Genomic DNA, 24,109 nt, shown 5'->3' on the forward strand with positions numbered 1-24,109 from the left:
GTCTCATCACTAAAAATTGATGCCTGCTTGGCCATCAGATGATATAGATGTTGATTCCCATAGGGAATCTGAAATATTTGTCCTGAATGAGCAAATTTATAATACCAATATAAATGGTCCGTTATTGGACATTATAAATTTTCCAGCTAGCTCATTCTTGGTTGCCAGCGTTTCGCCCTCGTGTGCTAGGGTGGGCTCATCAGTAGGTATGCTAGGTACCAACTGATGAGCCCACCCTAGCACACGAGGGCGAAACGCTGGCAACCAAGAATGAGCTAGCTGGAAAATTTATAATGTCCAATAACGGACCATTTATATTGGTATTATAAATTTGCTCATTCAGGACAAATATTTCAGATTCCCTATGGGAATCAACATCTATATCATCTGATGGCCAAGCAGGCATCAATTTTTAGTGATGAGACAAAGTCTCTTAGTGCATTGGCACTGCCGGTGGCTCCAGTTAGCCTACGCAGTGGCCTCCACGGTATGCACTAGCCAGCGTATTGGTAGGTATGCTAGGTACCAACTGATGAGCCCACCCTAGCACACGAGGGCGAAATGCTGGCAACCAAGAATGAGCTAGCTGGAAAATTTATAATGTCCAATAACGGACCATTTATATTGGTATTATAAATTTGCTCATTCAGGACAAATATTTCAGATTCCCTATGGGAATCAACATCTATATCATCTGATGGCCAAGCAGGCATCAATTTTTAGTGATGAGACAAAGTCTCTTAGTGCATTGGCACTGCCGGTGGCTCCAGTTAGCCTACGCAGTGGCCTCCACGGTATGCACTAGCCAGCGTATTGGTAGGTATGCTAGGTACCAACTGATGAGCCCACCCTAGCACACGAGGGCGAAACGCTGGCAACCAAGAATGAGCTAGCTGGAAAATTTATAATGTCCAATAACGGACCATTTATATTGGTATTATAAATTTGCTCATTCAGGACAAATATTTCAGATTCCCTATGGGAATCAACATCTATATCATCTGATGGCCAAGCAGGCATCAATTTTTAGTGATGAGACAAAGTCTCTTAGTGCATTGGCACTGCCGGTGGCTCCAGTTAGCCTACGCAGTGGCCTCCACGGTATGCACTAGCCAGCGTATTGGTAGGTATGCTAGGTACCAACTGATGAGCCCACCCTAGCACACAAGGGCGAAACGCTGGCAACCAAGAATGAGCTAGCTGGAAAATTTATAATGTCCAATAACGGACCATTTATATTGGTATTATAAATTTGCTCATTCAGGACAAATATTTCAGATTCCCTATGGGAATCAACATCTATATCATACCTATGTGTGTCGGTCGATGTAAAGCAAGTTTAAAAAAAAAAGACAATACACAATTTACTATGGAACATAGTGGCCTCAACATTGGAAGGTAACTGGCTTATGCATGCACAGGCATATTCTTTCCTCCTCTGTGATTTATTCTGACAGTGAGCTACATACAAGCTCCTTCTAAGTAAGTGAATTAGTCAGCAACTAGCACGTGAAAAGTGAAAAGGAAATTATGTTGAAGTTTAGTTATAATGTGAGCACTTAATGAAATTTAGGGAATAGGTTTGACATATTTTAGCAGATCATTGACATTTTTAGTTTCCTTAAATATTTTTTTTTCCCCCACAAAAAAATGAGTGTTTTTAGATCCTATTTTCCTGCCGTTTTACTGACATGATGGAAACCAATGGCAAATGGGTTAATACCATTAGGAGGTGCATGGATACATTTTACCCCTTGCAAATTGAATGATTAATAATTCCTGGTCGAACAGGTATTTTTTGTACCCCTTGCTACTTTCCTAATGGATCCTCCCAAACAGTTGTTATTGCTTGATTTTTTTTTTTTTTCGTTTGTTTCTATTTGCTTGAAGTTGCACCAACACAGATATGTCTTATGGCGACGATGGGATAGGAAAGGCCTAGGAATTGGAAGGAAGCAGCCGTGGCCTTAATTAAGGTACAGCCCCGGCATTTGCCTGGTGTGAAAATGGGAAACCACGGAAAACCATCTTCAGGGCTGCCGACAGTGGAGCTCGAACCCTATCTCCCGATTACTGGATACTGGCCGCACTTAAGCGACTACAGGTATCGAGCTCGGTGCTTGATATTTAACCAGCTTCCGTGTTATTTGAGCTGGTGATATCTTTTTGTGTTGATGCCAGTCTTGGGTGATTTCTACCCAGTGCACGTGCCAAGCACTTCTTTCCTATAAACTCTCAGTACGTTTTAATATCCATGGTCGCTTCCTAACTCTCCTGTAGAGCTTCCTCAATGCCAGAACTCAGCGTGTGGTTCTTGATGGGTTCAGTTCGACTCTTGTTATGGTACATTCTGGCTTCCCACAGGGCAGTGTCCTATGTCCGCTTCTTTTTGTCTTATTTATTGACACTTTCATTAATACTATATCCTCTGTTTCTTGTGAAATTCTACTATTTGCAGATGACTGTAAAATATTCAAACAAATCGATTCCTTATCACATGTAAACTCCTTGCAGAGTGGGCTTAACTCACTTTCTGAATTGTGCTCCACATGGCGTCTTAAGCCTAATCCTGCCAAGTGTTCCTCTATTTCAATCACGCTTCGTAAATCCCGTATTCTTAGTAAATACTCCCTCCTTGGTAACCCGTTCCCAACTCTAACAGAACAAAATGACTAAGGAGTGTTGTTTGACAGTAAATTGTTATTTGTCCCCCATATACAGTGGAACCTCGATTCTCCGTTTTTGGAGGGACCACCGTAAAAAAAGTACAACACGGGAAAACGGAAAATCCGGGAATGAATGAACCATGAACAATTTGGCTAAACATCACAAGAAAAGATATATGTATACTTAAAATCTTACAAACACCCCTAAACCAAACCAAACTGCACGCCCAATGGGCCTTCCGCCTACCAAGCGACCGCTGCTCGGTCCGAATGCCTGCAGATTACGAGGTGACGCATGGTCAGTGTGACGAATTCTCTCGGCCGTTATTCCTGGCTCTCTAGACTAGGGTCGCCATCTCACCATTAAATAGCGCCTCAATTAAAGGTAATCGTAGAATGAGTGAACCTGGAACCATCCCTCATATACAGGTAAAAATGCCTGACCTGGCCGGGAATCGAACCTGGGTCCTCCGTGTGAGAGGCAGCCAAGTTCGACCGTGGGGCCGGCTTCAAACATTACGGTAATTACCGGTATGCGACTTAAAAGTCTCGCAATACCGAGCTTGGTAGATTCAGTCGCTTAAGTGCGGCCAGTATCCAGTAATCGGGAGATAGTGGGTTCAAGCCCCACTGTCGGCAGCCCTGAAGATGGTTTTCCGTGGTTTCCCATTTTCACACCAGGCAAATGCCGGGGCTGTACCTTAATTAAGGCCACGGCCGCTTCCTTCCACTTCCTAGGCCTTTCCTATCCCATCGTCGCCATAAGACCTATCTGTGTCGGTGCGACGTAAAGCAAATAGAAAAAAAAAAGTCTTGCAACTTTACATTCAGTTTTACCGGGGAAACTTCGTCGGATTCCTCTGAAAACTTCTTTCAGTTCAGCAACTTTGATTGGTCAAACTGTTCGAAAAACCTAATAACATCAAGCCAAACAATCCACCCCAAGTATTTTTTTAATTCTCTAATCTAATAAAATAAAGCACATTGGATACAGAAGCGCCCTGCATGATGGCGAAATCCCTTTTTCTTTAAATCTTCCATTGTAATTTGATCACCGGTATACTGTTCGTAATCAGTTTGTGGAAATCTTGTACCGCGCAAATTAGGCCCACGGTCTACATCGACTTTTAAAGGTTATGTTGAACTTGAGAATATTGAGAGTATCGATTCTCAAGTTTTCGAATGCACTACATTCAATTATGTCCGTCACTAATCACGATAAAATTGGAAAGAGAAAAAGTATCATCAAAACTTCCAAATTTATTATTCGCGACCTTGAGCTTAGCTGGAAAGCGCGCTCCGCTGTCCAAGTAGGTACGAGTGCGAAATGATGCAAAGGTTTTTACATGTAATGTGCGCAAATAAAACGACTGCGGTTTTAACATTTTAACACAATAACATGAAATTTCTAGTCTTACATTAGGACCAAAACAGTAATAGGTAATCCCAAAACCTCCCATGCCATTATGTATGTAAGGTGCAACATCTGTTCTGGTCTCGATAACGTAATCGTATACGATAATATTAAAATACTAAAGTTGTGTTACTTAAGGAGGAGCAGTTTAGTTTCCTGCCTGAAAGCTCAGTGACTATACAGTGCCTTGAAGGAAGTGCTGAAAACCTGTTCGGCGATACACTCAGGGGGGGGGAAAGGGAAACCTCTAACCCTGGACATAATGTAGACGCTTTGCAAGTACGAACATTTGACGAAACTCGTTTCGTCTTCAAGTAGAGCTGTCGAAATGTGCTCTGGCTCCTTCCAATTGTTGTGGACACTCTCCGCTTTATGATTTCAATTCTCTACGCAATACCACGCGAATGCGATGCTAAGAGGGTCCCTTATGCAAGTTCACTGCGATTGCTTTTCTGCTTCCTCAAATTACCGCAGTGACTGGACGTTAACACCAAGATCCGCAAGTATGCCGTAGCTGTCCTTTCGTGAGATACAGTTTTTTTGAAAAACGCGTGATCGAGGATTTAGCGTTGATGGGTCTGAAATTTTTGAACGGTTGATGCGGGAAATCGTTTTTTCGAGGAATGGATAATGCAGGATTTTTACAACGTGATTTAATTAGGATGCTCGCAGGACCACATAATTTGAACAGATAATATGGGAAAACGTTTCCGGGAACATATAATCGAGGTTCTACTGTACAAAAGATAACCTCACGAGCAATGTCACCTCTCGGTTTGTTGTATGGAATTTCTGACATCACAGATATCCACGCCCTCCGAGCCTACTATGTATCTTGCATCCTACCGATTATTGAATTCGTGTCCCCCATTTGGTCTACCTCTTCACCCACTAATCTGAATCACATGTTACCGCGTGCAGTCATTCTTCTGTGCCATTGTTAGAGCCAGAGTATGTGATTGTCAAAACTTGAGCAGTAATCAGATACTGGATAAGTTAAACCTTCGCCCGTTATCTAGTCGCAGGAAAGTAGCCAACCTTAGATTCCTATATAACGCTGTTAACGGTTTATTTCGTTCTCCTGAACCTGCATCCTTCTTTTCCTTACATGTTCCAACTCGCAAAACCAGGATTAATCCACCCCTTCATATTCCTTATTCCCGCCTCTCGTTGAAAGAAGTTTATTTATCCACATACCAACCCTCCTTAACTTTTCATCTTCTGACAGGAACTTAGTACGTTTTTTCTTCGTATGCCTCCTTTAATTGATTCTTCTTTAACTTAGTACGTTTTCTTCATATTCCTTATTTCTCTTCTCATTGCTGTTCCCTCTTTTGTACATAATATAATATTTATTTATTTATTTATTTATTTATTTATTTATTTATTTATTTTTTATTTATTTTTTTACTGTACTATACAGTTACTTATGTGTTACGTCAGTATTTATCTTACTGTGCCTAGCTATAAGTTCTTCTCTTCGTTTTAGTTCAGTCTTCAGTTTTCCTTGTTGTTTGTTTTGCCTTTATGTTTTGTTGTTATTTGTTGTGTCTCGACTGTTATTTTGTTAGTTTTAAATTTTTCTCTATTTTTATCATTAGATGTTTTTCCTTCATTGTCCTTACACTTATTTTTTTAATGTTTGCCTTGTGCTACTCTATTGTAAATATATTTTTCATTGCGGAACTCTGTAATTCGACTTCTTGCTGTTTTGGTTTCCCAAATAAATAAATAAATAAATAAATAAATAAATGTTAGAGTGGGTTTTAATTTTCTTGTTGATTTACATTTGCAGTGGAACGGTATTCTTACACAGGTATGGTATAGTGTGATGTATTGTAGTTTAATATATAAGTAATAATAATAACAACGTAAACGTTTCCACCTTTTCAATACTACAATATATTCACAAAATTACAAATTACACGGTACTAGTTTCGACCCATCTAGGGGTCATCATCAGCCGTATTGGAGCAAAGATCATTTGTGGCGAAATCGTAAGAAAATGTTATTTTAAAGAATAACAAGTGAAATGAGATGTTATGGTAATAGTTAATAATACAACATAACATAATAACATAATAGTTAATAATACAACATAACATCTCATTTCACTTGTTATTCTTTAAAATAACATTTTCTTACGATTTCGCCACAAATGATCTTTGCTCCAATACGGCTGATGATGACCCCTAGATGGGTCGAAACTAGTACCGTGTAATTTGTAATTTTGTGAATATATTGTAGTATTGAAAAGGTGGAAATGTTTACGTTGTTATTATTATTACTTATATATTATTCTCAGTTCAATACGGACCAAAAACATGAAATTCATAACCATCAAAGTATTGTAGTTTGTGAGAGCCTTTCAGCTCCTGTGAAATGCAGTTGTCATCCATCCATGCAAATTTGGTGCTTAATAATTGTGAATATCTCCGATTACAAGTTAAGATACGTCCGGGCAAGTTGGCCGAGTGGTTAGGAGCGTGCAGCTGTGAGCTTGCATCCAGGAGATAGTGGGTTCGAACCCCACTGTCGGCAGACCTGAAGATGGTTTTCCGTGGTTTCCCATTTTCATACCAGGCTGTACCTTAATTAAGGCCATGGCCGCTTCCTTCCCATTCCTAGGCCTTTCCTGTCCCATCGTCGCCATAAGACCTATCTCTGTCAGTGCGACGTAAAGCAAATAGCAAAAAAAATTTAAGATATGAAATTATTGAAAGGAGTGAATAGCACCAGGCATTAGAGTCGCTAAGCTCTGTGTATCACATGGTGGAGCAAAGGATGTAAAAAATAAAAAGCATGTGTGGTTTAGTCATTAGTAGTGTAGTGTAGTTCACTTACGGGAGAAACCAGAAACCAGTGAATAGAAAGTTCTTTGTTTGGACTTCTATAACATTATGGTGTGTTGTGATCACCTCATGTATTACAATGCCGATATTGTGTCCTGACCGATTAAGTAGGTCAAGTTATATGTATGTTTGTTACTGAGAAAAACTAAAAACTAAAACAGGTCATTACTGCTTTTAACAAGAAACTCCTGAAGAATTCTGAAGTATTATGATTTCTTACATATTTGACTCTGTAGTTGTTCCATTGGAAATTAGATGTTGCCTGAGATCCAGAGGTCTACTCTAATTCTAAATGACAGTATGCAACTCTACTTAAGGTGGTGGGGGTCCTACATTTGCCATAATGCTTCCCCTCAGTGGACACATTCCTTCGTTGAGGCCACTGTACTGATGAAAACTACAATATAATATACTAGGCATATTACTTAACTATCATGATATGCAACCTGAGACATGGTCATTGACAAGCATGAAAATGAGATACAGGTAGCAGAAATAAAAACTCTGAGAAGAAGACAAAAACAGACAGAGTCAGAAATTAGAACACTAACCATATGATCAGATACAATATTTTGGTCATGTTCTGTGTATTTAAATGATATCATAAGCATTGTCTAGAATTTATCTTGCTTTGCGGGTGCTTGTGGTAATTTATCTGAATATTCTAATCCATTTTCTATGAATATGGGTTGTTATTGTGTCAACGGAAATTTATGCGTCACTTTTGACCTGCAATTTAATTACAGTAAAAGTCTGCTATAGCGAGTACAGCATATAAGGAGACCATAGGATATAAACTTCATTGTTTTGATCTGAATTGGATTGTGGTAACAATAACGGTTATTTAATTAATGTCATATGGTCCACCTTTTTCACTACTTGTTGTTTTCGAATTTGGCCGCCTATGGACTGCATTGAACTTAAGGCTTTCTATTCTTATTCTTTTCCTCCCAGTACCTCTTCATCCTTTTACTTCTGATCTTCCTTTATTTCTCAGATATGACCAATTTGGGTCTACATTTTGGTGGTTTCTCCTGGAATGTTTTGATGCTGTCCACTCGGCTTCTAAAATCTTTTCTGTTATGAATCATACCCATTGTAAGTCCACTTTCTATTGCATCTCTTTTTACCTCTTCTACCCACTTCATTGAAACTTTCAGTCCAGTGATGTACTTGAATATTTTCTTAGTTATCTGATTCTTTCTAGATGCCCATAGAATTTTAGCCTTCGCTTTCGCATGGTGACAGTGATTTTTTCGGTGTATTTGTAGAGATCACCATTTTTGCTGTCCTTCCACTCCCCATCAGCATTTTCCTGTGGTCCTAAAATTTTCCTCTCCTTTTTTTTCGAGATCTTGAAGCTCACCCTTTTTATTCATTATCAGGCTCTCTGAAGTGTAGAGACCCTCTGGCTTTACCACTGTGCTGTAATGCCAAAGTTTCACCTTGTTGTATCTGTTCTGGGTTAACCTGTAAGCTAATTCTAGTTTTCTAATTCTTGCCCTATTCGCCTCTTTATCCTATCTGTTAGGTTCTATCCATTGCCCTAGATATTTAAATTTCTGAGTTCTTTTTACAGTCCCATGCTTCACTTCTAAGTGTCCCTCCCCTTTATGTCCATATTCCATGTATTCCGTCTTCTCATATGAGACTTTGAGATTCGTTTTCTCAGCGATCTCATGTAGAGTATTCAGCATAATTTAGTCGTTTTCTCATTTATGAGCCAAGAAGGCAAGATCATCCGCGAAAGCCAAACACTTATTTTCTAAGTTCCGTCCTTTCCTTTGTAAATGTATTCCCTTTATTCCTTTCACTTCCAAGGCATTTTCCCAGGTTCTAATGATTTATTCTAGAACAGTGTTAAAGAGAATTGGTGATAGGCAGTCCCCTTGTCTGACTCCCGTTTTATTGCAAATGGTCCAGAAATTTGACTTTTGAGAAAGTTTCTGTCAGGCTTTGTTTTCCTGTCAATACCGAATTCCTCAAGGACGTTAAATGGAGTCTGCGTGTCAATTGAATCATACGCTTTCTTAAAATCAACAAATATTACCACGGTGTTCTGGCTTCTCAGAGCTCTTTTTCTGAGAATGCTCTTCAGGTTAAATATTTGTTCTGCGCATGATCTTCCTTTTCGAAAACCAGCTTGGTACTCACCAATGAGATGGTCTGCTTGTTCTTCAACTCTTCTCGAGAGTATGTTATTGGGAGTAAGGAGATGCCTCTATAGTTATTGATGTTCGTCCGGAGACCTTTCTTGTGAAGTGGGTGTATAAGAGCACACATTTCTTTGCTTTTAGAGTCGGTGGCTTGGAATTTTGGTTATCCTGAGATAGATTTTTTGAATCCAGTCTTTCCACAGGTTCTGCTCAATTCAGCAACATTTTGAAGTAATCTGCGAGAAATTGACAATTTTCTGTGTTGTTCGTTGCTACACTGCCATCCTGCCGCTTGAAACACAAACTTGATGGCTGGTATCCCTGTAGTTCCTCTCTGAAGGTTTTGTAAAATGCTCGACTGTTGTTCTTTCGGAAATCATCTTCTGTCTTATCCATCCTACTTCTATCATAATTTCTTTTCTCTGATCGTATGATCTTAGCTGTTTTCTTCCTCTCTTCCCTGAAAGTTTCCCATCTCTCCTCAGTTTTGTTGGAACGCCACCTCTTCCATGCTTGTACTCTTCTGTCCTAAGCTTCATCACACTTTTCATTCCACCACCTGTGTTTTCGTTTTCTCACTGGATTCCCCAAACCTTCAGCTACTTTAAACAATGACTTATTGATCTCTTCCCAGCTGTTCATATTCAGCTTCGACAATTTTCACAATATGTCTCTTTGCTTTGTTTTAGAGTATCTGCATCAATTCTAAACTTCCTCTTGATTCTTTGTTCGGGTTTGTTTGGTTGGAATCATACTTTAATCTCCGAGAGGTAGTGGTCCAAATCTATGTTTAAGCCTTTTCTTACTTTGACGTTCAAGATTTCCCTTCGGTTTCTGGTCGTAATAGCAACGTGGTCGACTAAAGCTCCCCCAGCAATGTTTTAGGAAATGCCCATGTTTTTTTTTTCTTGTTCGGGAGTGCCTCGAAGTGTATAGACACGAGTTTCAAGTTAAAATGTCTGCAGAAACTGATTAATCTTTCACCATTTCTGTTCGTTCTGTTATATGCTGGGTAGTCTTCCACAGTTTTCCTGTACTTTCTTTACCTATCTGGGCATTGAAATCACCAACCAGAATTTTTACATTTATTTATTTTATTTTATTTATTTATTTATTTTTTTATTTTATTGTTTGTTTGTTTGTTTGTTTGTTTGTTTGTTTGTTTGTTTGTTTGTTTGTTTGTTTGTTTGTTTGTTTGTTTGTTTGTATACAGGCGTTAGCCCAATTACAATATTTGCTCATAACTTCTAATTGTGTAAAATATAATTAGAAAAATACAAGAAATAAGATAATCACAAAAAGGAGTATGAAATAAAGAGTTACCTAACTACAGTATAACAGCAGTGATAAAAATAAAGAATACAATAAAAAGAAGAATAAAAACAAAACAAAAAGAGGAAATATTGCATCATTCATCTAGTTAATTATGTGTAACAAAATGTTACAAGATTTCAAAAATTTTGATTTCTTATTTTGAAATAAATCTATATTCAGAGGGTGTAATTTATTATACAGTAACATCATTCTGTATAGGGGTGAATTTACATGTTTGTTTGTGTTAACTCTTGGCAAGAAAAACAAATTCCTAAATTTACCTGCTGGTTTTCTAGCTGCATACAGTAGGAGTTGACAAGTTAAATCAGTAGTCTATTTCATTCTTAACCAACTTATAGAGGAACATCATCGACTGACATTTTCTTCTGATATCAAGCCTTTCAAAATTAAACATTTCAATCATCTTATGATATGATAAATATTTAGGATATTCTCCGCTTTGCCTGAAGTATATATATTTCACAAACTCTTTTTGGATCCTTTCTATCAAATATGTGTGAACTTTTGTTGATTGATTCCAAATAATAGAGGCATATACCAGATTTGATCGAACTAATGAAAAATACAAACAAAATAAAGATTTATTACTTAGGCTATACGAATGTCTCATTATAAACCCAAGGCTCCTGTATGCCTTATTCACAACATTTTCAATATGAGTAGTGAAACTTAAATCACTAGTTAATATTACTCCTAAGTCATTAATTTCATTTACTTGTTGCAGTTGAGCATCATTAATCCAGTATGTAAAATTTATCTTATTTTTTTCATTGAAGAAGTGATCTTCCTGCATTTATTAATATTGAAGGGTAATTTTTAAATTTGCTCCATTCAGACAAGATATTTAAATCAACTTGCAGTTCTAAACAATCATGCACACTTGATATTGATTTATATAATTTAATATCGTCAGCAAATAATATCTTTGAGAACCGAATTTTGCTAGGAATATCGTTTACAAACAACAGAAACAGCAAAGGACCCAAATTAGAGCCTTGTGGTACTCCAGATTCTGCAATGTAATTGTAAGGAAATATGTTTCTGTAACTTACAAACTGACTCCTATGTTTCAAATATGAAACTAGAAGAGACATAAGAGACTGATGTAAATTATAATCCATTAATTTTTTGATTAAACAATCGTGATCTACTTTGTCAAAGGCTTTTTGGAATTCGGTATAAATAGCATCTACTTGGGGGCGATTATCAATCCCATTAGATATATACCGTACAAAGTTACATAAATTGGTTACTGTGGATTTCTTCGGCATAAAACCATGCTGATTGCATGGGAGATTTAATTTGACAGGATTTAAAATGTGAATATATAGAATACTTTCAAATATTTTAGCTGGGGATGATAGAACTGTAACTGGTCTGTAGTTATCTATTAACTGTTTCTTCCCAAATTTATAAATTGGCGTAACTTTGGCTTATTTCTATTGTTTGGGAAAAGTAGGACTAGTTAAGATTGAATAATATCTGGAGAGGTTCAGTTAATATTTCTCTGCAAGCCTTAAATATATAAGGAGGTATTCCATTGGGTCCCGCAGACCTTTTGGAATTTTGGACATTGTGTCTTCAAGAATTTCCCAAAAGTCGTCTACCTTCTTTGGGTTTTTCTTGTTATCGTCATTTATTGGTGCATGTGCATTGATAATCGTGTATGCTTTATTGCCAGGTCTAAAGGACAGAAACGAGATCCTCTCTGTTGGTGCGGTGAAATTGATGATGGACTCCAGAATGTTACTTTTAACCGTAAAGGCCGTACCTAGGATCGTTACATTTGCGTTGTTTTTTATTGCCGGTTTCCCTTTGTAAATTCTATAACCGCTAGATTCCATGTGATTTTCATCAAGGTATCTTGTCTCTTGAAGTGCAAGTATGTAAATATCTCTTTCTCTCAATACATCAGTAGTTGTTTTAATTTTCCAACTTTCAGGAGCGTGTTTATGTTCAGTGTTCTGAGCAGATGTTTTTGCTTGGTTCATATCTTTCTTGAGGAAGTTCTGGGAAGCTCCGACTCTTCCCTGCAAGACGTTCCAGGCTCTCCAGAATCCAAAGGCCTGGTTGCACCGCTCACAGCGGTGGGGGATTTCAGTTTCCGGCTGCGCCTGGAGTAGTCTTTCCTGAAGGTGTTTCCATCATGCCTTACGTTGAAGTTAGTTGGGAGGGTAGGCATTGCCTGTTCCTTCGAATTAAAACTGAGGTTGTAAGCCCCAGAGTTTGGTTCTTCCGCCCTCTAAACCATTGGGAATATTTCTCTTTTGCTTTAGGGACCGTTGACCCTTTTCTTTTGCCTCAGTTGATCCGCAGTTGTTTATTTGGAGGAACCTTATTCACACCTGTCCTGCATATCTACAGGAACCTCCCTTATCAGCAATAGGGATGCGCCGTGTTGGGGTCGAGTTCCCTCTTCCCAATATCTTATGTAAGATGTCCAACCTCTGCTTAGTTCCTGAAGTATGTTTACGGCCGTACCTCTGGAGGACAGACGCCTCACATTGTTTGTCTTAAAAATGGTCTAAACAACGCCAAGAATTGAAAGTAGAATGCACATCTTCTTGTGGTTTCTATGGTAGCGATGGCAAAGAAAGAAAATGGGTGCCAGTTAGGGCAGATAGTTTAGTAAATTATATCGAGTGACTCTCTAGATTGTGTTATCCATGGAATAAATGAAGCAATGAATAAGATGACTGACACTTACGGCATAAATATTAATAAATATGAACCAAAAACACTATGAAACTAGAGTAAATTCACTAGATAACACTACCACAAACTTGGCACTCAAAATGAGGTCACAAATACTCCTCGGAAGCCACAAGTGGAGTAGATCTTCTACAGTATATAGGAGGATATTCGGCACAGCACCATAACACATGATCTCATCCGCTGGGCACGGCTTTTTCAGTTTTGAATTACATTACTAAACTAGGGACTAGTTTCGGCCTTGGCTGGATATCTTCAGCCTTAATGTAATACATCTAATAACTAAACAAATGTAAAAACACACAATTGACATGAAAACTAATGTACAAGCACACAGTTGACATTAAAATCTATGATGAACTAAGTATAAAATCTGAAATATAAATTAGGGTCTAAATTCTTAGCATCTGGCTGAAGAAGAATGGGGAGTATCGACTATGTGTGGACTTCCACAGGTTGAACGAGAAGACTGTTGGTGATGCCTACCCCATGCCTGACCTGAAAGACTCGTTGAAACAAGTAAGTTGGTGTAGGATTTTCAGCATGCTGGATCTCAACTTCGGATACTGGCAAGTGGAGGTTGAGGAAAGTTCTAGACCACTGACCGCCTTCATGACACTGAGAGGACTGTACCAGGATTTGCAGTAATGCCTTTTGAATTGAAGAATTCTCCTGCCACCTTCATGTAACTGATGGATAAGTTATTATCAGGATATGTTAGAGATTTTTGCCAAGTGTATCTCGATGACATTTTAATTCACAGCAAGAATTTTCAAGAACACCTTGTACATCTGAGGAAAGTACTGGAACGACTGAAGATTCATAGACTGACTTGCCAACTGGAGAAGTGCCACTTTGCTCAGTCCCGCACAGAATATCTTGGCCATGTCCTAACATATGAAGGCTTAGAAAGGCAACCAGAGAAAAATCAAGCTATCGAAGAAGCTGAATGCCTACGGACCAAGCGACAAGTACATCAGTTCATTGGTTTGTGTGGATGGTATAGCAGCTTTGTACCACATTTTGAAGAGAAGGCAATACCACGTACTGATCTACTCCATAACAACAGCGCATTCGATGGACCAGCAAGAAGAGGCAGCATTCCAAGGCATTAAGGCTGCGATATGCAACGCTGCCGGTCTAGCCCATCCCAGCCCTCAACGGAAGATGTGCCTGCAGACAAACGCCAGCGACTCTGGCTTAGGAGCAGTGTTGTTCCAGGAGAGGAGTAATGGGAGAAGAGACGTCATCGAGTATGCCAGCAGGAAGCTATCTCCCACCGAACAATGCTACTGCACTGCCAAGAAGGAAGCCTTAGCTGTGGTGTGGGCCATGGACATATTCAGAGGCTATTTGGAGGAAAGAAAGTTCCAGTTCCAGCTCTGCACCAATAACGCCACTCTCAAATGGTTGAACTCGGTCTATGGCTCAAAATCTAGATTGATGTTATGGGCTCTGTTAATCACAGAATTTGATTTAGAACATACGAGCAGACAGCTTATATAGGCACCCAGCGATGGAAACTGAAGCTAGGAGCACCATCGTCGAGAGGGAGTTCCCACGAAAACACCAGAGTGAGCCTAAAGAATCTGTTCTTATGACCATCAAGAAGGAACTTGATCTGAAAGTAATCAAACAGTGGCAAGAATAAGATAAGCCCTGTAGGAGCATGACACAGTGGATTAGGAGATAGAACAGCGATGGTCAACTCGCCCCGAGGGAATCAAGATGTGCTGCAAGAACTTCCAGGTTGACGGAGGACTCCTGATGTACATGTTGCACCTCTTTGACACGCCTGCGGTAGTGGTGATCCTCAGACAGCACACGACGGACATCCTCGAGAAGTTCCACGACAGCACTGAAGCTGGACATCCAAGAGGCGAAGAGACGTACCAGTCTATCTGGCGAAGATTCTGTTGGGTCAACATGCGAAAAGACATCCTGGACTACGTGAAGGGGTGCTACATCTGTGCCTGCACCATGGCAAGCAACAGGAAGGCAGATCCCAGTCTACGAGGAAGACCGCCACAATGCCCGTGGGATGTCATAGCCCTGGACGTGATGGGTCCTTATCCTAGAACATCACGGAGTAAAATAGGTCTCCTAGTAATCAGCGACATCTTCACAAGATAGATTGAGGCCTTTCCGATACCTGAAGCCATGACGGGACGCATCACCAACCTGCTACAAGACGAGGTATTCAGCTGCTACGGTTATCCACGGTGCATTCGGTCAGACAAATGGGAGTCAGTTTACATTGAGGAATTGGCAGCAAATGATGACAGAATGGTGCATGGAGCACTGGACCACCATGGGCGAATCCAACGGAACGACAGAATCAGGAGCTGAAAAGGATGCTACGATTCCACCTGATAAACAAAGAACATCGACTGTGGGACCATCAGATAATACAGTCGCTCTTTGCCCTGCGACGATGCATCAACCGTGTCACTGGTTATTCCGCAGCAGAGCTGTTTCTTGATCGACAGCTGTGCGGCACCGGGGATTGGGAGATTCATCCACCATTCACTTCTGGTCAAGATGATTCAGATGTTCCCCTGGCAGAGTGGCAGCAGCAGAACATCAAGGAGAAGTAAGCTTCGGCCGAGAAGAGATCCCTTACCCAGGCCAAAGCTCAAGATGTCAAAGAGATCCAGATCTTCTTACCAGGCCAACAAGTACTGCGGTGTAACCACCCAGTCAGTAATAAGATTGGAGGGTTTCACACAGGTCTCGCACCTAAGTGGGTTGGTCCTGTCGAGGTAGATAAGCAGCTGGGCCATGGGGTGTACTTACTAAAGACCAACCCTCCTGTCAAGGTCCATGCATTGGAGTTGCTGCGAGTCACCCAACCGCTGCACATACAGAGTAAGCCTGGAGGAGAGGCTACTGATGACAGCACCATCTGGTCATCATGAGGAGAACGCATCGACTATCATCGAGGAAGAGGCTGGCAGCGAGGAAACCCTGACATGGCACAAGCTAGTCAAGAGGAGGAGAGCACATCCAGCGACGTAGAGGGAGAGGGAAGACACAATCTACGACCAAGGCAAAGTCGACGAGTGTGACGAAGTGTGGAAATTGTTTGAAGTTATAAGGGGGATATTGACGCAAGTATAATAAACAGGTATAACTTGCAAACAATATTCTCTCACCCATGGGTAAATAATGCAAATGTCGAGCTTGAATTGTTGTTGTTGTTGTCGTCGTCGTCGTCGTTGTCGTTGTTGTTGTTGTTGTTGTTGTTTGTAATGTATAGCTATGAAGTGTTTACATCCATTTAGTATTATTATTACATCATATGTACATACGATATGATCACGTTGTTTGTGAGGTTATGTCATGAAACATGCACTGTATATAGACATTTATATCAGTTCAATTAATGTAAGAACCTATATATAATTTATTCTTACCTATATACATATTGTGAAACACACTGTAACTTCCAGAATGACACTAGATCATGGTAGAATATTCTATACATTATAACCATGTTGTTAGGCACTTGAGAATTTACAATAAAGTATTTTTTGTAACATATCTTTCTAGAAGCCTAGCCAGCCACATATATAAGGAGCTGGTCTTGATGGTAACGACGAGTTGTTGTTCAGTAGAGTTATGAGTTAACAGGTTATACTTGTGACCATGTGTTGTGCCATGCTTTTAAGCAGTCATGTGTTTCAACTTTGTTTTAAGGTTGCAGTCTCCACGTGCAGTGATAGGCAATTGTCAAAATGACGGTTTGTGATGTGAGTGTTTTGTTTGTGACAGCAGTGATTAAGGTTATGTGTGTGTTTAATTTGTAAATAGATGTGAATAAATAACTTTACCAACTGACAGCATTTCATGTGCGTCTTTGTGGATCAAGTTGTTTTGAAACAAAGAGCAGAGTCTAATGATGAAGTTCTCTATCATCACTTCTCTGAATTATAATAATGGACATGGCTTTAAAAAACAGTATTAAAAAAAGATCAGACATCAGATGTGCTTGTATTTGTTGATGTTATGCTATGGTGGGGTGAGACAGTAGCAGAAGTACAAGCTAAATTAGATCTTTGACAAGAAGAATTTGAAAGAATGTGAATGATCATCAGCCAAACTAAAACAGTTGATTTGGTGATGAGTCAAAATTCTGAAGCAGTCCACCTCTGAGTGCAAAATGAAGAAGTAGATTTCATTAATAATTTCTTAGGGAGCTTTGTTTCTTCTCACAATACCATAAAAAAAGAAATAGGCAATTTGCATCAAAATTCTCCCGCTCCATTTGTCAACTACTTCGGGATGACACATTTCCCCAAGCTTCCAAGATTACATGGTACATAACATATTTTGTATGAATTCCAACACTTCATAAAACAATAAAGGTGTTTTATAATCCACCTATTCAGTACTTTTATTTTCACTTATAGTGGTTACATAAACAGGCTATCAGTTAAATGGGACATGTTTTGCCCTCAATTTAGGGCATCTTCAGCCTAAAAACAATCTTCAAGAGTACATCTAATATTAAATTTGGAAGCTAAAAGTGTAGCCAGTTATAAAAATTTGGGATGTATGTCCCATTTAACTGATAGTCTGTTTATGTAACCCTATAAGTAAAAATAAAAGTATTGAATAGATGGATTATAAAACACCTTTATTGTTTTATGAACTGTAAATTTTCAATACGGACCAAAAATGAGATTTATAACATGTAATACGAATTCCAACATACGGACTGGAAGCTGAAACTTCAACTGGATCTGTGAAATGTCTCCCACAGATCACTGAAATGCCTTCATTCTTATCTTCAAAACAGCTCAAACTCAAGCTGTACAAGATGTTAATCCTACCTGTTGTATTGAAGAGTTGCAAGACCTCAAGTGTCCGGAAACAGCAAGAGTCCTCCAGGCAGATCAAGGAAAAGGTGGATGAACCACAACAAGGTCTCAAATGGATCTGCGAAGTCCGCTATAGCGAGTACGGCATATAACAAGAACCCCGTTATAACGTCAATTTTTTATGTCCCTTCAAAATCTCTATATTAAACTGTGTATTATCCTTCGGTTACAGAGAGAGCCTTATCACTGACGCATCCATCATCGCGAGCGATTTTACCAATATTTATGCACCCAGCCATTATATTGCATGCGATTAATCATCTTAAGTATCGTTTCCTCGCTATGTCCACTAGCAAGCACTCTCGTCAACATGTCAGAGTCGATTAGTAATACCCGTCGACTGCTGTTCCGTGAAGAAAAATGGAAATGAAATACGAGAACGTTTTTGCAATAAGTGCGTAAATAACGTGTCTGATAGCAATTGTTAACTCATTAAAAAAGGGCTGAATTAAACGATCGCTTAATTTTTATGCTACCAAGCTCGATAGATGCAGTCGCTTAAGTGCGGCCAGTATCCAGTATTCGGGAGATAGTAGGTTCGTACCCCACTGTCAGCAGCCCTGAAAATGGTTTTCCGTGGTTTCCCATTTTCACACTAAGCAAATGCTGAGGCTGTACCTTAATTAAGGCCACGGCCGCTTTTTTCCCACTCCTAGTACTTCCCTGTCCCATCGTTGCCGTAAGACCTATCTGTTTAAATCTAAGAATTTCATTTTTTGTCCTATTGAACTGAGAACGTAAGATAGGAAACTTAAAAGGGTCCACCTTTCCATTACAAATAAATGTTATAAGTGTAAATATATGTTGTAAATAAACTTATAACATTTATTTGTATTGAAAAGGTAGACCCTTTTAAGTTTGCTATCTTAAGACCTATCTGTGTCGGTGCGACGTAAAGCAGCTAGCAGAAAAAAGACAATTGTGCTGAATTCTTCAGTTAAATACGAATGGGATACACCTCAAGATATGGCAGAGTGAATAACTGATTTTAGAGGTTAGTTTATATTTTCTCGCGTCGGGTTAAATTTCGGAAAGGCTATTGTCATGTAAATGTATAGCGAGAAGGTTATCACTTTTCTACTGGCACTTAATAGATGTTTTCATGGTACATACCACAGTTAAGTTAGGTTAGATGACGCTGTTTGAATAAGAAAGTTGAAGCATTTGCCATAAAATGCGACCTTCAGTATCGTTTTCTAGCTATGTGCACTTGCGAGTTCTCTCATCGATGTTGGAAGGCGATATTAGAGTCGATTAGTAATACTTAGTAATACCTGTCGTCAGCTGCTGTTCCGTAAGAAAAATCAAAAATGAAAGAGGACAACTTGTATTTGTAATAAATACGTAAATAACATGGTTGATAGCAGTTGTTAACTTGTTGGAAATAAAGGCTAAGTAAACGATCGCTTAATTTTAATACCCTACACTGAAATTAAGTAAGAATGCGATACTACTCAAGATATAGCAGAGCGCATCACTGATTTCAGAGGTAAGATTGTATTTTCTCGTGTCTGGTTAAATTTCGGTAAGTCTATTCCCATGTAATATATAGCGAGAAGGTTATCACTTTTATTCTGGTGTTTGATATATGTTTTCATGGTACATATGCGGTATACATAGGTTAGCTGACATTGTTTGAATAAGAAAGCCGAAGCATTTGCCATAAAATGCAACCTTTTGTATAGTTTTCTTGCTATGAGCTCTTGCTAGCTCTCTCGTCTGCATTTGAAGGCGATGTCAGTGTCGATTAGTAATACCCGTCGACTGCTGTTCTCTAAAAGGGAAATTCAAAATGAAACAGGATAACACGTTTTTGTAATAAATGCATAAATGACGTGGCTGATAGCAGTTGTCAACTCGTTAGAAATAAAGGCTGAAGCAAACGATCACTTAATTTTAATGTTATATGTTAAAATTAAGTAAGAATGTGATTCATCTCGAGATATGACGGAGTACATCACTGATTTCAGAGGATAGTTTATATTTTCTTGCGTCTAGTTAAATTTCAGAATATTCCCATGTAAATTCATAGCAAGGTGGTCATAATTTCTCTGCGTGTGCTTAAAAAAATTTCATGATGCGTATAAATTTAGGTTAGGTAGCGCTGTTTGAAGAAGTAAACTGAAACGTTTGCCACAGAGGCCTCTGGAGTCATACTGTAATTTTTTCAGAATGAAAGTAAACGTATACTTTCACGTAGTACGGTATCGGATTTCGAAAAATAACAAACAAGTAAGCTGTAGTGTGGATATCATCCCCAAAAGTCCGACTCGTTGGCTGAACGGTCAGCGTACTGGCCTTCGGTTCAGAGGGTCCCGGGTTCGATTCCCGGCCGGGTCGGGGATTTTAACCTTAATTGGTTAATTCCAATGGCACGGGGGCTGGGTGTATGTGCTGTCTTCATCATCATTTCATCCTCATCACGACGCGCAGGTCGCCTGCGGTAGTCAAATAGAAAGACCTGCACCTGGCGAGCCGAACCCGTCCTGGGATATCCCGGCACTAAAAGCCATACGACATTTCATTTCATCCCCAAAAATGCAAGTTTTGAACAAACTGATTGTTGTTTCATACCAATTTTAATGTGTATGGGTTTCCCCCCGACTTTTACAAAAAATTGGTTATAACGACAGTCCGTTATAACAACCAAATTTTTTGCTGTTATGAATTCTCGCTATGACAGACTTCTACTGTATATACTTTTTTCAGAATCCCCTCCTTACTAGTTCAGTGCTCTTAGGCTGGACATGTGATTCTTGTAAGATTTCTGTGTTTTTTCTTACTCTTTCCCATCCTTCGTAGCCTTGTGACAGTGCAGGGCTATGTACCAACCTGTTCTATTTTTCCTCGTTGTATTTGTATTTAATTTGTATATATGCTGAAATACCTGTATCATACTGAATGTATTATCATCATTTAAGATCTTGTTACATTGTTACATTTCTATTTGCTACAGATCTGTCAGCCATTTTTCAAGTTGTTGACCCTGATGACAGAACCAACCAGTGGTCCTTCTGGTCTACCATCATTCACTCAGCTTGTTCTCCATCGAATATGGGAAGTAGCAGAGTTCTGTCCTCAGAGTGCTCTGGATTGGCTGGCTGTACAGGTGCCACGTAACAAACTAGCCCATTCTTGGGTTTTAACAAGCATGGAGTCTTGGGTAGAACATTTCCTTCTGTCCCATAATATACAAAGGGTGCGGTCTGGTAAGTTATATAAGATAGAATGGTTTGATGTGTTGTCTTCTCTCTCGTACAGAGTAGCCTGGTCATGTATAGTGATTCTGCCAACTACCCCTAGGACTGTTCAGTACCACCCAACACCAAGACACGTTTGGCAGATTGATTAGAAACACACCACTAAAACAGAGTATAACAGTACTTCTGATTTTAATAGTATTTATTTGTTAAACAGTAATGAAGAACTTTTATCAATAACAAACATCCTTTCATGGAGAAATAGTTAAAAACTAGAACTGTGAATATGGAATGGAGAAGAATGTTGAATGATGTGATTTGCAATACTTTTTATAAAATACAGTAGGCTATGTCATAGAACATTATACAGAATACAATTTACATTCACTTACTGTTCTATTACTAAAGGCCCAGTTTCATCAACATGTTAGTACTTAACAAGGTGTTAAATCATTTTAACATACAATTTAATAAAATTTGCGTTTCATCGACAACTGTTAACGTTAACATATGCTAAACTGCATATTAAAGTTAACATCAGCCATTTCCCATGTTAAATAGCTAACATTAGCATTTAGCATCCTGTTCCAACATGGCTGTTGTGAATCTCCCTTTAGATGCGGAATCGCTCTATTTAGATCTTTTACACACTAATCCTGATCGAAGAAGAGTTCAGCAATGTAATGACTTTGAAAATTTGATGGATGCAGAATTTCTTCATAGATACAGGTTATCGAAAATAGTCATTGCTAAGGTTGTTGACAAAATTCGAGTGAGGTTGGAATATCCTATGAAGAGAAACTTACCTCTTTCTCCAGTGTTGTAGGTACTGATAATATTACGACTTTTTGCTACTGGTTCGTTTCACGTAATGAACGGAGACAATGCTGGAATTTCTAAAGCCACTGTTTGTAGAGTTGTTTGTCGAGTATCTGCAGCAATAGCATCCATGAGAAAGAGGTATGAACATTCCCTTCACTAGAAGAACGTCAGCAAATTATCCACAACTTCTATGAAATAAGCCGTTTTCCTGGTGTTCTAGGTGCAATAGGTTGCACACATGTAAGAATCCAATCACCTGCAGGCAATAGGGCTGAAATATATCGTAATCAGAAGGGATATTTATCTGTTAATGTTCAGGTGATTATTGATCCTAACCTCCAAATCAGGGATATAATTGCTAGGTTCTGTACATGACAGTACAATATTTAATAACTCCCATATCAGAGCACATTTTGAAGTGAGGACAATTAACAAAGGGATTTTGTTAGGTGATAGTGGATACCCGCTAAGAAAATATCTGTTAACCCCGTACTTACATCCTAAAGGAAGACCTCAAAACCGCTACAACATAGCACATATCAGGACACGGAACTGCGTGGAATGATAGGGGTCTGGAAAAGATGATTTCCTGTTCTTAGCCTGGGATTATGGATCAAATGCCAATCAGCCTTAACCATTATTGTGGCAACAGCTGTGTTGCACAACATCGCAGTGCTGACTAGAGATGAACTTCCTCCAGATGACTTACCATTATACCAATACATAAGGCAAAGGAGAAATAGGAATGAAAGGATGGAAAATCATCCCATTTACCAACCAATTCAATTAACTCCTTTTCGAAGGAGGAAAAATTAGAACTACAACTCCGTTTCATTTCACGCGCCATATGTAACAGCTGTAGTCAAACAAAAGCGCATCGGGAGCACACTGTAAAACAGCATGTTCATAACACTGCCTCCTTGATTCGCACCAGTTCACAATGTTGGGAGAGTTAACAGTTGATTAGTTAACATTTCACAGGAAAAGTTTGATGAAACGCAATAAACCTAACAAGATGTTACATTTTTAACTTAGTATTAACTAACTACTTGTTAGTATATATTTAACATGTGTTGATGAAACCGGACCAAAGTGTTTAAGCATTTTAAAAGAAATGTAATATATAACTGTCATTCCTGTTTCAAAATGGATACACCCTCACCATGCTTGTGATTCCTTCACTGATGTATAATTCTGAATGTTCATGTTCATTGGTCATATCAGAAAGGTGGTGTTGTAATCACTAGGGTAACCAAGAAAGCTAATTGGAACATTTGTTCTCAAGACATGTATGATGTTATCAAACTTCCCCCTTAAAAGTTTATTGCTTCCTCGCACTATCACAACACAGTCATCATCGGTGCAAAGCAGCACATTCATTTCCACCAGCATCCAACACAGGTCATACCATTACACCTGTTTCATAACACTTCTGACTTCTGCACATAACCTACGTATTCCTTCATCCATGGCTGTTCTCTGTGATAAGTACTTATCTGCTTACACTCCTTCTTAGATGTATTTTTTGGTCAAGGAATAAACTGAATGTTACCAAGCTGTGTGTGTTGATTTCACCACTGCTTGGTCAGGGGCCAGTTACCATAATGTTTGGTGCCTTTAATCATCATCATCACCGAGCTCGATAGCTGCAGTCGCTTAATTGCGGCCAGTATCCAGTATTCGGGAGATAGTGGGTTCGAGCCCCACTGTCGGCAGCCCTGAAGATGGTTTTCCGTGGTTTCCCATTTTCACACCAGGCAAAAGCTGGGGCTGTACCTAATTAAGGCCACGGCCGCTTCCTTCCCACTCCTAGCTCCTTCCTGTCCCATCATCGCCATAAGACCTGTCTGTATCGGTGCGACGTAAAGCAAATAGCAAAAAAAAAAAATCATCATCATTATCATTGATGACAGTTGAAGCCTCTGCAAATGGCAGATTTATTCTGGAAAGGCAGGTCAAACTTTCTTTTCAAACACAGTCATGCTTAAATATGCATATTAGAAGATAAATCATAATATGGTTGAATATTTTCTTGCTGTTCAGTAGAGAAGGGTAATGACTCTCAACAG

The 24,109-nt window shown here is 39.1% G+C and overlaps 1 protein-coding gene across 1 annotated transcript in view; it reads left to right on the forward strand.

Annotated features, from left to right (window-relative positions):
* The window catches only part of puf (ubiquitinyl hydrolase 1 puf), an 870,156-nt gene that overhangs the window by 690,592 nt on the left and 155,455 nt on the right, over positions 1-24,109 (forward strand). The window contains exon 39 of the mRNA XM_068225443.1: positions 20,975-21,227. Within this exon, the coding sequence (XP_068081544.1) occupies positions 20,975-21,227 (253 nt within the window). The remainder of the gene's footprint in view (positions 1-20,974; positions 21,228-24,109) is intronic.

This window comes from Anabrus simplex, chromosome 1, assembly GCF_040414725.1.
Source record: "Anabrus simplex isolate iqAnaSimp1 chromosome 1, ASM4041472v1, whole genome shotgun sequence".
Classification (NCBI taxonomy): Eukaryota; Metazoa; Arthropoda; class Insecta; order Orthoptera; family Tettigoniidae; genus Anabrus; species Anabrus simplex.